Raw genomic sequence first — 17525 nt, 5'->3', positions numbered from 1 at the left:
CGCGAAGCAAATAGGAAAGCTGTTTTTACTGGCACCATTTTACGGATGAGAGGTTAGAGGTCCCACCAGTGCTCACGAGGACGCACCCAGCACGTTCATCAGTGACCGACTTGCAGTCGGGCCTTTCCCAGCAGAGTTCATGTTCCTTCGACCACATTCCTGCGTCTGTGTTGAGACCCCCAGTGTTCTGAGATAGGAATCCGGCCAAATCGTGACTAGGACCATTTGAGAAAAATATTTCTACTAAAAATAGTTCTTTTACTGGTTGGATGGCGTGACCCTGTGCCTTGCTGCTGCCTCCATGTATACCCTACCCTTGGCACCTATAGATATGTGGTAATAATGAGTGATTAAAAGGTTATTTTATTTTGAGAAATTGTTTATGGAGTATCTACCTCCAATCTGAGAGACTAGGATGTGCCCCAAGCAGTGACCTGGCATTTTCCAGTGCAGGAAGCCACATCCCCGGCGCAGCTCATGGACCAGGAAGAACCAGGGCCAAAGACCTGCCTCACTGAGTACTGAGAGCTCTGTGACCCTCTGGCCCCGTAGTTTCAGCGAAAGCTGGTATCAGAAGTCTTCCTAGTCAAGATCCTTGACACCAGGTTTATTTTTGAAGGCGGCCAGGGAGAAAAAAACAGCAAATAGATAAGGAATCAAATGAAAATAATCCACATTCATGACTATGGAAGCCTTCTTTATGAAACATCATCAACGGGCTTGAATGAATTTCATGCTGAGACCAAGAACAAAGTAGCCGTTTGCAACAAGAAGACACCCCTTTCCCTTTTTATAGTTGCAATTTTAACTAGGCTGGCATTACAGCGATGACAATTTATCAACAGTTTCTTATGTGCCAAGCATGGTGCGAACTGCTAGATAGAAAATAGCATCCCATCTTTGTAACCACCAAATGCGGTTAGCTAGCAAGCGGAAGTGGACACCAAGCCCAGATCTTGACTGCTAGGCCACACTCTAAAATCGAAGACAGGCATATTATTCCTGATTAGCCCAAATCGATGTGCATCAATTCACCACTATCTTCCAAAAGTTGAGTAATGAGAAAAACATGCTTTATCTGGAAAAGGTACAAGTTCACGTGAGGAATTAAAGGACATCCCCACCCATCTCATCTTGCAGGCTCCACTCTCCCAAAGAGCCTCCCATCCATGCTCTGGGTGAAACACCCACAGCCTAGTCACCTTTGTCTCCCGTATTTTAATCTTCATTATTATCCTGAAAGAGAATTGGTGTTCAGAATAATGATCTTGAAGGACTACAGTGCTCCCATCATCAAAGGAAGATTCCAGTTTTAGACTGGCTAAGGGAGGAACAGTGCAGAAAGTTGGAATTTTATTGTACATGAATTCTGTATGGGCACAAAGGTGATGCTGAGTTCAGAGAGGAGCCCTCTTCCATAATTACCAACTGTCGTGGATAGCTCTAGAAAAACATCAGATGTCAAGACTGAGAAACCCTCTCTGACTTCCCTCTCCAAAATTTGCGAATGCATCTAAATTATTATTTAACCATTGTTGAATCAAGCTTCAATTGATAATTAAAATCATTCTAGGGACACCTGGGTGGCTCAGTTGGTTAAGCATCCAACTCCTGATTTGGGCTCAGTCATGACCTCAGGGTCCTGGGATCGAGTCCCATGTCAGACCCGGCATTCAGCGGAGATCCTGCTTGAGAATTCTCTCTCTCCTTCTCCCTCTGCCCTTCCCCCTGCACACTGTCTCTCCCAAATAAATAAATAAATCTTAAAAAAAAAAGACATTCTAACATTCTTTCTTCCTTACTAGTGATAAAAAAGGAACTGTCAAGCATTACCACGTACATACAAATGCTGAGAACAAATTGTACCTGGCGGAAAACTACTGTTTTGATTCTATTCCAAAGCTTATTCACTATCATCAACACAATTCAGCAGGTAATTTATTTCAGTTTTTCTTTTATGGGTCCTTGTTGATAAATATCAATTTCCTTGGATACTACCGATCCTCCCAATATTCTTAATGTTATCTGGAACTGTGAAAATGGGAATAAAAACGCTCTCAAGCCACACACCTGTTGTGATTTTTAGCCTACATTTCCTGGAATATAATATTACATATGCTCTAAAATGCCAGAAAAATGAAGCAGAGTAAGCTGAGCGACTTAGAAGTAGAGATTCTCTTTATAAAAATATTTGCAGTCTTTTTCTGCCCATAGAAATAAGTTGAGGACAAAATTCACACATTATAGAAATGTTTATCGTTGGAGAGAGAACCTCCATGGACAAGTTGCTGTCTGTTCTGAATTTTTTTCTATGCCAATAGCGACACTTATTTATTATGTAATACTATTAAATTATATATGTGTATGTATGCGCGTTATATTTTTACAGAGCTGAGACCGTTCCACACATACTACTTTTCGGCTTGCTTTCTATATTCAGCATGTCTTAGGGGTCTTTCCATGCAAATACATATAGCTTACGGTCTATTTAAGAGTTACATAGACTTATATTGTAGAATTGCTCCATAATTCGTTCACCTAACCCCTGTATTGATTAGTGGTTGGATGGCATACAGCGTTGTCACATTATAATCAATGTTTCAGTGCACAGGCCAGTACACGTGGCTCTGTGCACCTGTATGGGTGTTTCTGTAGCCAAATTCCCTAGAAGTGGAATTTCTAAGATAATGGTTAAGAAGATTTAAAACGTAGACATTTTCAAATGCTTCGCAGAGATGTGCACTCCCGCCAACGGCAATCTCCTTCATCCTCACCAACACTGGGTACTATTACTCTTTTTAGATTTTGCCTAATTGGCCCGTGAAACTGTATATAGCAATCCCTTCTAATGGAAGCGGGAACTCACCTGGTGTGGTGATCATTTCACGGTATATACGTGTGTCAGATCATCACACTGTATACCTTTAAAGTTACGTATGGCCATAACATCTCAATTTGCTTAGAAAAAAATTATAAAAAGAAAATCTCCTCTAAATGCCTTTTCTAGATGAGTGCCGCTTATGGGCAGTGACTGGACGGATTTCCCACAGTAAGTAAACATGAGCTGTGGGCTCAGCATCAAATCTGTGCAAGTCCGTCTGAGCTGATTACACGCACACAGGGGAGCTAGCCTTACTCGTGGCTTTGAGTTTGGTTCCTACTTGTGTTTCTCCTTTGTCCTAATTTCCTCAATTGTATTTTTTAACCTCTAGCACTTCAAAAGTACCCTCAAAAGGGGCTGTATAAACAAACATCTCCAAGTAGAATGATTCCACTCCAGAGGATGCATGAGAAACTCCACAGGGTATAGAAAGAAAACATTAAAATCTTTCTTTAGATTTTCCTCAAAATCTCCTTTAGTTTTCTACTGCGAGTGTATTTTATGATTCACATAAGGAATCAATACAGCAGCCATCATACGCACGCATTTCGGAGGAGGGAGCTAATTTTTTTTTCTGATTAAAGATTTGGGATTTAAAACATTTGGAGACCACTCATATAAAAAGTAAAGAAATATATAGAAAAAGGAAGGAGAGAAAAAGGACATGTGTGACAGTTCCCAGGACTTGGAAAATATCAAATTCTTAAAAATCGAGTGGTTTGCCTTTTATTTTGTGCCCTTCTGTACTGTTTGGGTAACCAGATGTATGTGCTGTGTGTATGTGTATTTAAATACAGGACTATAAAAAGATAGAACAAATGAAAGATTCCATCGAACAACTAATTTCATCGTATTTTTAAAAATCACATAAAGCTGTTCTACTCTTTTGCTTTTTGCTTTACATTGAGCTCGTTAGTCAAGTCAAGCAAATCAATTACAGCTACAGGGTGAATGGGGTCAGGATGGATCTCCTGTCTCCGTCACGACAGCCTGAGCTCTGTGCTTTTCCGGCTCCTCTGGAAAGAGCACAAGCAGAAGTGTGACCCGGTGTGATGCCATGTGGTGTCATGTGATGTGATGATATGGTGCTGATTCCATTGCAGGCATGATCACACGACTCCGCCACCCTGTGTCGACCAAGGCCAACAAGGTTCCCGTCTCCGTGTCCTTGGGAAGTGGTACGGACGCACACCTGGGCTCTTAAACTCCATTTCCCACCATTTCTGGTTAAAAAATTATATGTATATATTTACTTAAAAAAAAAAAAAAAGAAGAAGGAAGACCGGAAGGAGGTCCTTATTCAGATTGTGTCTGGGGGGGCTTCAGCAGTAACATGTTTGTTCATTTTCTTAAGAAAAAAACCAAAAACCAAAAACCTTTTCTGTCCTCCTGACCTAACTCTGTAATCTCCTCAGCCTTACCAAAAAGACTGTCAAATTTGTCCTCTTACTAGATCCAGTCATCAGCCTCTAGAACCCCATTGCCTGTCCTTTCCTTCTTCCTGCTTCTGTGCCTGCTCAGGGGAGCCCGTTTTCAACCTTGTGTATTTAGGATCATGACATCCACCCAGATCACAGTTTAGTTTGCTTTATAAGAAAATGCTAATGATTTTTTTACCAAGCTAAGAGCATTGAGCATGTCTTGACACCAGGCGTTTCCAAGATGCCTCTGGGTGACAGAGTGTTCTAAGACTTTTGTCAGGAACTATAGCTGCTTCGAGAACAATATTGTCCTGGGGGCATTATCATGTGGCCAAATAGGTCATAAGACCACATCACGAAGGATTTTTTAAGTGATCAGCTTAAAATAAAAAGTCTTGCTGTTCTTCATATTGTCAATATGAAACTCATTGAAGGAATCACTTGGGAAGCTGTCAGCCCCAAAGCCTTCTATTCTCATCCTAAAGAGTTTCTGTCTTGCCTTATTAGGAATATGGGAACTGAAAAGAGAAGAGCTTACCCTCCTGAAGGAGTTGGGAAGCGGTCAGTTTGGAGTGGTCCATCTGGGCAAGTGGAAGGGACAGTATGATGTTGCCATTAAGATGATCAAGGAGGGTTCCATGTCAGAAGATGAATTCTTCCAGGAGGCCCAGACCATGATGTAAGTTTCTTCTGAGCCGTGGCAGTTTGGCCCTTACGATGGCGGGACGTTCATGCTGTATATATATATGGACTGGTCTGTCCCTAACATTTGCAAGGCCTAGAACAAGAGCCCGCATATCATAGGTATACTCAGAAGTTATAAATCAAGCTGACACCCTGTTAAATAAAATCATCTCTATGCTCCTACTTTGAGAAGTACACCTCTGTAACAACCTGAGAGGCCATACTCAAGTTTAGAATTCTCAAGACTCTTTAGAGAAACCAGCCTCTGGCCTATATCCCCCGCCTCCCCAATCAGCTCTACCCCTCTCCTTTCTGCCCAGCTCCCTCTGTGTCCCCCACAAACAACTCTCTGTCAGCTAAGGATCTTGGTTAGGGGTTGACACACCAATAGCATGGTTCACTCTTAGGGGGACTGGCCCAGGAAGGGTCCACCTGGGTCCTGGAAGAGGCCTCATGACTATGTGGACAGGGGATTTCGGGGTCCTGGCACCCCAAGGTGACCAAGAAAAAGGGATGCATGGGTTCTAAGCAGACATGTCCTTGCCCTTTGGGGAGGTGCATGGTGGGTTGAGGAAAAGAGTGGGACCCTGTAAAGAACACGCCCAAGGGCAGGAGCCTCTGGTGGCCAGGACTAGGGCAATACTGAAAACCAATGCCCTATGGACAATACCCTTTTCCTTCCCGGCACATTCAATACAGTCTGACAGAATCCCTTCTCACCCTACATCTTTCCTCATCTGATAAATGAAGATACCCTTCCTAACAGGCCTTAGCTCCAAACACAGTCTTCAGTGCAGATGTGTTCTTTCTCTCTGAGCCTGCTTACTCGCATGCACTCACTTTCTCCCTCTCCTTCTTCCGGCCCCCTCTTTTCTATGTAAGTACAAAGAATCATTTTAATGATTCTACCTCTTCTTGTAAGCATGGTGAATCAGACTTTGAAAGGTGACCGACCATCCAGGTTTGCCTGAGACTTCCCTACTTTTGCACTGAAAGGCCTGTGATCCAGGGACCCCTCAGTGCCAGGCCAACTGGGACAGCTGGTCATCCTACCTTTAGGGAACTAATCAACATGATATGAAAAACAATGCCATAGCAGGATTTTGATCAAAGATTTGTTGAAATCACAAATCCTACCCTGCTGCAGAGTAATGATACCTAAAATTTTTTTAAACACTTACGTAGTATTTACAGACATCTCTCTGAGCACTTTATAAATATTAATGCACTCAGTCCTCCTAAGAAGCCTAGGAGGGATATACCATTGTTATCTGTGTTTTATAGGAAATGGAAGCACAGAAATGTTAAGTAATGGGCCTAAGGTCAGCAAGCTAGTAAACGTGGCAGACATTCCAGTCCATTTCCTTAGTCATTCTTTTGTGAGGACCAAAGGTACCAGGAGAGTCAGAACAATCACTTTGACCTCTGCACTTGCTTTATTGCTGTGATGTCACCATCTTGAAATTCTTTTTTTTTTTAAAGATTTATTTATTTATTTTGAGAGAGAGAGAGAGGGGAGGGGAGGGGCAGAGGGAGAGGGAGAGTTTCAAGCAGACTCCCCACTGAGCGTGGAGCCTGATGTGGGGCTCAATCTCATGACCCTGAGGTCAGGACCTGAGACACCCGGGCGCCCCATCGTTTTGAAATTCTTAGTAATTCTTAAATAAGGATCCCTGCATTTTCATTTCATACCAGTCCCTGCAAATTATGTAGCCTGTCCTGCCTTTGGCAATTATACGGTCATAAAACTGAGGAGGAGACCCGTGATGTCCTCCTTCTGCAGGACAGAAAAATCTAGCAGAAACTCCCTTAGGCTCACAGTGTACCCCGAGTCATGGTGTAACTTTAAAACGTATATATATTTTTTGCTATTAGAGGGCTGGTAATCACACAGAATCATAAAAAGTCATTAATAAATCACCTAGTCATAAAGAAGGAGGTCAAACTGGACCCTGAGGGGAGAATGTTACAGCTCAGCTCTGATGGTCATATTGAGGCCTATCACATGGGCAGTGTCAGTTGTCATGGTGTTCCCACCACGTGGCCCCTGGACAGTGACTGAATTTACTCAAGGGACAGCTTTTTTGGGTGACGGATCTTTGTCCCACCACTAGCTTTCCCTCTGCGGGAGAAATGCTGAGTTCCAGGCCATTATCTAAAATGGCTGAAAGAGGCATAACCAAGCTCATAGCCTTGAGCAACCTGATAAGGCATGCCGCTAAACTAAGAAGGAAGGAAAATAACGATTTAAATAGTTATAACTATTTAACTACAACTATAGAAATAACTATTTAATAAATGCTCATTAAAATATTCTAAAATCGACATGCTAGCTTTAAATTTACTTTACAGGGGCGCCTGGGTGGGTCAGTCATTAAGTGTCTGCCTTCAGCTCAGGTCATGATCCCAGCGTTCTGGGATTGAGCCCCGCGTCGGGCTCCCTGCTCAGTGAGAAGCCTGCTTCTCCCTCTCCCACTCCCCGTTTGTGTTCCCTCTCTCGCTGTCTCTCTCTCTCTGTCAAATAAATAAAATCTTAAAAAAAAAAACTTTGAAAATAAATTTACTTTACACATCAGAAAAGAATCAGCCTGTAAATTGATCAATTACATGGACAAATGGATGAATACCGTAATAGCAGAGTGTCCATCTGTCATGACCTACCAGAAGGGCTATGTCAGGTGGTTACTATTTTTAAATTTATTATTGAAAGATAATATGGGGAGCCTGGGTGGCTCAGTCGGTCAAATGTTGGACTCGTGATTTCAGCTCAGGTTGTGATCTCAGGGTAATGGGATCGAGCCCCGTGTAGGGCTCCGCGCGGGGAGTCTGCTTGTGATTTTCTCTCTCCTTCTCCCTCTGCCCTTCCCCCCACTTGCATGCTCTCTCTAAAATAAATAAATCTTAAGAAAAAGAAAAAGAGAAAGATAATGTAACAATAATGTGAAATGAATTTTTTTAAAAAAGAAAGAAAAATCATGGCTAATCTCACTTCCCTAACATGGCAACTACTGTCATTTTTCCTGCACCTTTCATATTCTGATACAATTGTTTTTTGAGAAGGAAGTGTTTGGACTTCACAACTGAGAAAGTTAGCTGCTTTGAAATGGAAGCGATTGCCTTTAGTGTGTAGCTAGCTTCCTCCCAATCAGTCACAGAGGTTCTCTAGATGCCAGGAGGCTAAACGCGAGTTCTGAGGCAAAGGACCATCGCTTTGCCGATTCTCTGTAGGACAGGCGAACACAGTCCCCGCATCTGCCGAATTGCTGTTGGGGTTGCTAATGTTTACTAGCAGGCAGCTTTTTTTTTTCCCCTTCCAAGGCTGATGTTCCCAGAATAAAATCCACAACTTTTCCCTCTCTTTCTCTGTTCAAGTAGGAGGGGGGAAATTAAAACAGGCAAAAATCTGAGAGTGATTCTTGTTCAGGACATCTGGAAAATGGAGTGTGCAAATTTAGTACTGATCTTTGAAAATCTGTTGTTTCCAGGAAACTCAGCCATCCCAAGCTGGTGAAATTCTACGGAGTGTGTTCAAAGAAATACCCCATATACATAGTGACTGAATATATTACCAACGGCTGCTTGCTTAATTACCTGAAGAGTCACGGAAAAGGACTTGAAACCTCCCAGCTCTTAGAAATGTGCTATGATGTGTGTGAAGGCATGGCCTTCTTGGAAAGCCATCAGTTCATACACAGGGACTTGGTAAGCAAAGCCCCTGGACCCTCAGAGCAAGCAAGGGATCCAGAGTCCCCACCTCCAGGGCTGGGGCCCTTGGGAAGGCCGGCAACGAGGGCATCTCCACTTGTACTTTGCTCGCTTGTGACTTGCTCAAGCACATGACACTTTTGTAATAAAAACCACAATTTCAAAATAAAATATTTGCAGTACAGAAAGAGGAGAAGAAGCCATCACGATTTATGTAGCTGTGTTGTGGTATGGAGGAAAACAGATAAAAAGGAAAAACTTGGGACATTTTAGTGTGTCTCACAAGCATGAAATCCTAGTTGACCTTTACTCCAGGAAGGGCTTAGTGCCAAAGCAGTCAATGAATACGGTAACTGAGAAAGAACCAGAAGGAAATGAAATTTGTGTGTGTCTTTGGTTCAGGGTGGGAGTGGGGAGCGTTCTGTTTGGTAGGCACTGCTATCTACCTTTAGAGATTTTCTTGTGCCCAACAGCAAACATGCCATGCGTGCTAGGCCAGCATTTATGCCTTCAAAGTGCCAGTGGTGGAGAAGGGACCCCTAGAAATAACTTTTCCCTTCTTGCTGACAAGCGGCGGTTCCGTGTTTAATGTGTAATACCCTTCATGCTGTTTGACAAGGGTGGATGCTTGCGTGAAAATCCTGATGGGAGCACAGTTTCATTTTGAAAAATTGAGAATTGCAAAGGAAAAAAAGACAACTTCTCAGCATTTGGGGTTTTGATAAGCGATCTTGGATTTTGTGAGAACTCTGCCAGAGAGAAGGAAAATCTTGGATTCTGATGTGGGGAGATTCTTGGCCACTTTTACTACTTGGTAATTTTGTTTTTCCTCCAAAGGCGGCTCGGAACTGTTTGGTAGACAGTGATCTCTCCGTGAAAGTGTCTGACTTTGGAATGACGAGGTAAGCCAGCTCCAGCTCCAAAGGGCAAGCTGTGAAATTTGGGGGTTTCCATTCACATCTAATGCCAGCAGAATGGTGGGCCTTGCGGCGACAGGGAACTTGCTCTGAATTGGGGCTTTTGAAACCTGGATTCCCTCCCCACACTACCTCTGACCACCTAGCAATCATGTTTTGTCTCATTTCTTCACCTGGAAGATGGGGTTGTTCTTCAGAAAGTATCCAAAGTCCCTTTTCATTTTTTCAAAACTCTGATAGATATTTTTTAAATTTATAAACAAATTCCATGAAAGAATAACATTAATTTAAAAATATATTATTTATATTTAAATATTAATAAATTAGGCAATATATAATTGTGTATTATATATAATTAACTATATATAATTACATTAAAGTATATATTAAATAATTATAAATCATATACAATTATATATAAAATTTATACATATAAACTTATATATAAATTATATATAAAATTATATAATTATAAATTATATATTAAATAAACATTAATAAATATCCGAATGTAACATGTTATAGTCAGATTATTAAGATAACTATGTTTTATATAGATATTTTTTAAGTCAATGAAGTCTCCTTTAGCCCTTTCTGTTTGTCTCTTAATATTCATTCAAATAGGCATAGCATTAACACTAGGAAAGTTTTTGTTGTCATGTCATTAAATTTTCTGTATCACCAGGTAAGGCGTGAGAGTAGACTTTGAAATTCTCTTAGCTGGCATTCTATCAGCACTTCATGATTTAGAGAAATTATTTTATGATAGCAGTTTAAAAGAGTCTTCCATTTTCTTTATTCTGGAAGCCTCAGAGCCAGCGTTCATGGTTTTACGTGGGAAACGAGGATGCACACGTCGACCTTCCCCCTCCACAAACATTTACTGAGTACCCGCATGGTGCCGAGGCCTTGTGGGAGATACTGATATGAACGGGGTGGTCCCTGCCCTTAAAATGATCAGCTTCGTCCAGAGAGCAAGTAGACGTTGACACTGAGACCAAATACAGCTATAAAGTTGTGTCAGTTCAACATAAACTCACGTAATTCTCAGGAGGAATAGTGTAGGTTCGAAGAGGTCTGGAGAGTTGACTAAGGCTAGCACTGTATTCGGCATATGTAGCCCTGCAACTCCGTAAGAGGATCTGGGTTTTTTAAATTTATTTATGTATTTTTTGAGTAAGCTCTACGCCCAACGTGAGGCTCAAACTCACTACCCCGCGATCGAGAGTCACGTGCTCCTCCGACTGAGCTGGAGTTGCCCCCAGGAGGATCTGTTTTTTAAGTCTTCTCCAAAAGTCACTATCGGGAAATACTCCTCTTCTGGGACACCTCCACATTGTCAAGATGTCCCTTGAGCTGTGTGCTACTTGCCATCGCTCCAACCACCATCCATCGAGTCTCGTACGCCCACCCTCTGGACGTGTAGCTCTCTGAGTGTGAGAGAAAGAGCTGCTCACAGCTTCACAGGGCGGGGAGAAGCCCCTAGGACAGGCAAACGGATCCCCACCTTTTTCTCAAAGTGGGAATATTGGCTGTTACGCCAGCATCCAGGGGACATACTGTCAAGTTCTTTGTAGCTTAGGAAAAGGGAGACACAAGATCTTGCTCTGAATAAGGAGTCCTGGAGGCCAGGCACCAGGCCCTGCTGGTCATGAAGTCCTGTGGTGCCACCATTCGGAAGCCTGTCACTTCACTTGATCGTGATACTCTGAAGGAAGGTGTAAGCCATGAGCAGGACCCAGTGCCAGGGTAGTTTCTGGGTGTCTTGTGGTGTCTAGAGGAGCTGAGAGGGTCTGGGAGAAGGAGGTATGGAAGGTGTGTCATGTAATCCTGTGAAAGTGTAATTTATTATTGCTATTAATATTTCTATTCTATTCATATATTAAATAAATATTAATATATTAATATAAATATTTCAAAGAATGATTTTCAAAACCAGATTTTTCTGCCACTTAAAATCATAGTAAATATCTCTAATACGTTTTTGGTGTGTAAAATTTTCCCATAAAGTATATCCAAAATTTCAGTTTCCATAATTTTCCTTTTCCTTTTCTTTTGAAGATTTATTATTTATTTTGGAGAGAGAAAGCGAGAGCAAGTGGGGGGAGGAGCAGAGGGAAAGGGAGAGAGAATCCCAAGCAGACTCCCTACTGAGCCCCGAGCCAGACGTGGGGCTCAATTCCACGACCCTGAGATCACAACCTGAGCCGAAGCCAAGACTGAGCTACCCACGCACCCCTCATTTTCCTTTTTTCTTAAGAGTCAGTATTTATTCACTTTTTTCTAGGCAAATATGTGGGGTTTCCCTCTATTAGTTATAGAAATACTATACGCTTATTATAAGAAATATAGCAGTAACATATAAAGTAAATAGTAGAATCTACCCCCTGCCCCTTCACCTTGTTATCAGCACTAGGAGTAACTATTGCTAACACATTCAATAGATGTCCTTTCATACCTCATCCCTAAGTATGCCCAATCATATACACAAATATGTACATTTATTGTTTGTTCCCACAAAAATGGTGAAACTGGGGAGGGGGATTAAGGGGAGGACACTAACCTTGAGGAGCACTGAGTAATGTATGGAAGTGTTAAATCACTATAATGTACACCTGAAACTAATGGAACACTGTTAACTGGAATTAATTTTTTTAAATGGGATTACATTATATATATCTACTTTTGCATATATGCATTTTCTATGGGCATTTTTTAAACTTTTGGTAACGATAGAGCTATCTTGTCTCATAAACGGCCGCACGCTGTTCTACTGCATCGATGTGCTATAGCATATTTAATTGTTCTTCAACATGTAGACAGTGAGATTGCTTCTATTTTTATCATTATTATATAGTGCATATCCTTGAATATATATTTTTACGGTCTCGGTATCTCCAGAGGATATTGTCACTCATCATTGTTTGTAACAGCAGGTTCGAAGCAACTTACAAGGTGAAACCATACGATGTTAATCCACAAGAGGGAATACTTATTGAGTCATTAAACATGACGCTGCAGAAGAAAATGTAACCACATGGGGACAGTGTTCTTGCTGTGCCGTTAAAGGAAAAAGCAAAGCTCAGTACGACAGAAACCCAATTTTGTGCACCTTATATGTAGAACAAAAGATTGGTAGTCCAAGCAAAGATATATCTTGCATGGTAGAATTACAAATTATCTTCAGGGTGAGATTGAGTCATTTTATTTGGACATTTTCATGTTTTTCTATAATTCCCCAAACATTTTGCATTCCGATTTTGGTGTCTGCAAAGTGAGATATAATTTTTTAAGGCTCACAAGTCATAAGTGGCCTTTGGCTAAGCTACACATTGAAAGGAAAAAAAGTTCCAGAAAACTGAGGCATTGCCCTGAGACTATGGGGCTCTGTGTTCTTAATCAACCTGCCACAGGGCGATGGCAGCCAGCAGAGGGCTTCTGGTGCTGCACAGTCAAGTGCCTTGAGGTCTGTGTGGATGTTTTCCCCCACAGGTACGTTCTTGATGACCAGTACGTCAGCTCGGTGGGAACCAAGTTTCCGGTCAAGTGGTCAGCCCCAGAGGTGTTTCACTACTTCAAGTACAGCAGCAAGTCAGACGTGTGGGCGTTCGGTAAGAAGGTGGCCCCACGGGCCCCAGCCCCATTTTGCAAGCTCACTTCCACAACAGGAAACCACAAGAGAAGGCAGCAACATCCATTTTTAGCAAAAGCCCCGAGCACTTACGAAATCACCTGCACGGCCTGAGATAAGCAAGAGATTGAAGATGATGGTGACCTACGCTCGGGCCAGCGTCAGGATGTCTGCCCCATATCCCGCTAGCGCCTTTGTATCAAACCATAGGAGATGAAAGCTCTTCCACAGAGTCATGGAGAACGAGAGCCGAGTTTGCTTGAGGTCCAAAATGTTGAAGGGTTTGAGATGTGGTCATCAACTTTCGACGTGAAAGCAGCCGCGACCACCATTCCCTTCGGAAGTGACCAACGCTTTGGGCATGCCCGGTGCAAACCCCAAATGCGACTCAGTGCTGTCTTTAGCCCATACTAATTTCAACTAGCGTCCTTGTTAAAATACATCCCTAGATCAAGGGTCAGCAAACCTCAGGCCAGGACCAGATCTGGTGGCCTGTTTCTGTACACAAAGCTTTATTGGCACAAGCCATGCCCATTGGCTCCTGTAGTGTGTCTGATTTTGTACTGGAACAGCAGAATGGGGTGGGTGCCCAGACGCTCTAGGACCTACGAAGTTTAAAATACTTACTATGTGACCCTTCGGAGAAAGGGCTTGCTGACCCCTATTTTATTAAAAATCTGTACTGAAATTTAGTAAAGGTCATTAGAAAATGGAAACAATTCTTAAGTTGTGATTTGGTAGATTTTCTGATATCTTTGTACACTATGAGGAATGTCAGTTTACAATCACAGTCAGATAGATACCGGATAAATAATCGAAATTATCATAAAGTTATGGATATATTAAATGCAACTGAGACCTAATTCATGTCTGTCTCGGTCCATAAGCATAATTTGACTTTTTATATGATATCCAAAAGACTGCATGAATAAAAGAAAATTTAGTTAGCCATTTATTTTTTTTTTTATCTGACACATTTTTTTTAAAGATTCCATTCACTTATTTGACAGAGAGAGAGCACAAGTAGGAGGAGCAGCAGGCAGAAGGAGAGGGAGCCCGACGTGGGGCTCGATCCCAGGACCCCAGGATCATGACCTGAGCCGAAGGCAGACGCTTAACCAGCTGAGCCACCCAGCCATCCTGACACACTTTTTAAAGTAACAATTACTTGTGTAAAAGTAGTATCATTCACTTTTAAAAAATAATCCAATGTACACAGAAAAAGAAAAAGAGCACAAAGATAGCATTGTGGTGAATATGTGATATCCTTCTGGGATGATTAACTTGTCAAAATTAGTGTCACTCTCCTTGTGTTGATATGCCTTACGAAAGATGCTTTTAAAAATCGGTATCCTTACTCAAGAGTTACAGTTCGTTTTTGACCCAAAAATGGCATTACCCAGCTTGATTACTCACCCTATGCACCAGAGGTTGGCTCCAGATATTTTCTGGCTATTTCCAAAAACTAAATCCATTCTTAAGTAATTTGTCCCCATTGAGAATATTCAAAATGAATCAGGGCCTCTGAAAGCAATTCTCAAAGAGGGGGCCCCACAGATGTTTGAAGCAATGATATTATTTTTGAGGTAAGTGGATAGCCTTCCAAAGACAGAACTGTGAAGGGAGCAGTATACTTTTGGATGGTTGTTTTAGAAAGTTGTTTAAAAAAAAATACAGCCAGGGGCGCCTGGGTGGCTCAGTCATTAAGCGTCTGCCTTTGGCTCAGGGAGTGATCCCGGCATTCTGGGATCGAGCCCCACATCAGGCTTCTCTGCTGGGAGCCTGCTTCTTCCTCTCCCACTCCCCTGCTTGTGTTCCCTCTCTCGCTGGCTGTCTCTCTCTCTGCCAAATAAATAAATAAAATCTTTAAAAAAAAAAAAGAAGAAAATGAGTTAAAAAAATACAGCCATTGCAACTTGTAATATTGCCTTATTGTAAATATATTGTAAATATTTTACATAAAATCTATAGCCCTTAAAGTCAAAGAAATTTTGAAGTTAGTACTTCAGTTACGATTCTAGAATTTTTTTCCTTCTTACATATTTCTGGCTTGCCAAACCTTTGAAGCTGGCTGACTTGAAATTCTCTGGTTTGGTCAGGACAACAGCACATTGGCCACCATTTAGAGAGCATTTAAAGTGTCCCAGTGCTCCTTATGCTCTCTGCGTGTCTTATCCTAGTTCATGCTCACTGCAACTCCATGATGTGCAAATATCCACGTACTGTAGACAGGGAACCTGCTCCAAGAAGGGCTGAGAAACCTGCCCAGCCTCTAAGCGGCAGAACTGAGCCTCAGAGACCACATCTAACTGACCCAAATGCCACCCTCAACCACCATAACCAGAACCCGGTTTTTAAACCTGGAGTCTGCAATGGCCTTCGATGGGCTTCAGGACACTGTGAACATCCAGAAACCGAACACAAAAATGCTGTGTGTTCACTTTCCCAAGAGGGAGCCAATGATTTTTATCAGATTCTCAAAAGGACACCTGACCCACAAAATATTAGGAACCACCGAGGCAAAAAGGAAGAATTTTGTCAATGATTTTGTCTGTAAATTTCCACGGGAAGGTCATTTGATGGTGCATTGAAATTGCCAAGGTGGAGAGAAAGAAAGGCTGAGGACTTCAGTCAATCACTCCTCCGGGTTGGAGCGGGGGGTTGACTCTCTGAAGCGGCCCAAGAATCTTGACCCCAAGTAGCTCCCGCGGCGGCTGCCTTTGCCATTGACCCGTTTACCAGCAAGAGCAGGTGCCCGGGTCTCCGGGAGCATGGAGAAGGGTACCCTGGCCTCCAGAAGTGATGGCACAATCCCACCCTCCGTGCCCTGTCCTTTTTGCTAGGACTCATTTCCCAGGGATCCCTCACTCTGATGCATAGCCTTCCTGATCTGGTGTGTGAAGCTCGTTCAACAAACTCTGTACCTTCTGATGTCAGCTCTCTTTCCTTTTTGTTGGCCGGTTGCCCTTCGGGTGGCGCAGGGATCCTGATGTGGGAAGTGTTCAGCCTGGGGAAGCAGCCCTATGACTTGTACGACAACTCCCAGGTGGTTGTGAAGGTCTCCCAGGGCCACAGACTCTACCGGCCCCAACTGGCGTCGGACACCATCTACCAGATCATGTACAGCTGCTGGCACGAGGCAAGTGCACCGCGTGGGGGAGCTGAAGGGGCGTCAGGTGCGTCCAGGGCGGTTGCCTAGGACACCACGGGCCGAGGCATTTATGAGGAAAAACACCTGCTACACCGTGGGTGCAATGGTCCCGGGCCCGTTCCCTCAAGTGTTCGTAATTTAAAACCAGCAATGAAGCAATGTAGGTGCTGTTTAACAAACAACTTATATCCAGCACTGTTCTAAGAACTTCATAAATATGAACCCATTTATTCATTAGGCAACACACTGTGAAGTTAGTACTATCATGACCAAAAAATGAAGATAAGAGGAAACAGAGACCCAGAGAGGTTAAGTGACTTGCTCAAGGTCACACAGCTAGTAAGAGGCAGGCTGGCTAATGTCAGAGTCCCTGTTCTTAACCACAACACTACGGTTTTGCACAGAGACAATCCCCAGTTGAAGGCTCTGCATATAGTGACCGTTTTGCACATTTTGGTCCCCCACTTTTAAAATATTCTATTTCACAACTTTTAGAAGAACATCCACAATTTTCATTAGATTCCAATTTAGCTTTCCCATACTTCTTTGCAGAAAAATGAGCATGTATAGACGTGCGTGTTTGTGTGTGTATTTCCCTTTCTTTCTTATGAAAAAAGGAACATACAAATCCACTCCGCAGGTGTTGTCCCGCCATCAATGTGCCTATTTTCCCACCATCTCACTGACACAGACCATTGTCAAGTTTCTGGATTTCTGCCAATATGATAGATGAGAAATGGCATTTTAGTGCAGCTTTTATATGTACATCTTTCATTTGGGGTTTAGTTTCAAGGGCACTGGTATCTCTTTCTGAGAATTATATGGCATCGTATCTTTTCCCTTTGTTCTGTCGGGTATTTGTTTCCTTCACCTCGATTTTAAAGACCCCCTTATAAATGAAAGAGATCAGTATTTTATCTGCGATAGTTGTAAATATTTTCTCTCAGTCTGTCACGTAGCTCTCGATTTAATTTATGGGAGTTTTTGCCGTGCAAAAGATTTAAAAAAAATATGGTTGACTCTATTAATACTTGCTTTTACTGCTTCTGGAAACTGAGTTAAAGTTAGATAGGTTTCCTCAGACTGATTATGATAGCCTTCACACAGATTCTCCTCTAGTACTTCTCCGCTTCAT

At 42.4% G+C, this 17525-nt stretch overlaps 1 protein-coding gene across 3 annotated transcripts in view; it reads left to right on the top strand.

Moving 5' to 3' along the window:
- Positions 1 to 17525, top strand: part of BMX (BMX non-receptor tyrosine kinase) — a 49062-nt gene that overhangs the window by 29995 nt on the left and 1542 nt on the right. For 2 of the 3 annotated variants that reach the window (XM_040634130.1, XM_008696394.2), the window contains exons 12-18: positions 1806 to 1933; positions 3985 to 4059; positions 4810 to 4981; positions 8472 to 8688; positions 9529 to 9593; positions 13101 to 13219; positions 16221 to 16378. In XM_040634130.1, the coding sequence (XP_040490064.1) occupies positions 1806 to 1933; positions 3985 to 4059; positions 4810 to 4981; positions 8472 to 8688; positions 9529 to 9593; positions 13101 to 13219; positions 16221 to 16378 (934 nt within the window). The remainder of the gene's footprint in view (positions 1 to 1805; positions 1934 to 3984; positions 4060 to 4809; positions 4982 to 8471; positions 8689 to 9528; positions 9594 to 13100; positions 13220 to 16220; positions 16379 to 17525) is intronic. The other variant, XM_008696395.2, reaches the window with a different exon arrangement.

The sequence above is a fragment of the Ursus maritimus genome (assembly GCF_017311325.1).
Source record: "Ursus maritimus isolate PB19 chromosome X unlocalized genomic scaffold, ASM1731132v1 scaffold_X1, whole genome shotgun sequence".
Lineage (NCBI taxonomy): Eukaryota > Metazoa > Chordata > Mammalia > Carnivora > Ursidae > Ursus > Ursus maritimus.
This window is presented reverse-complemented; position numbering and strand designations above follow the sequence as displayed.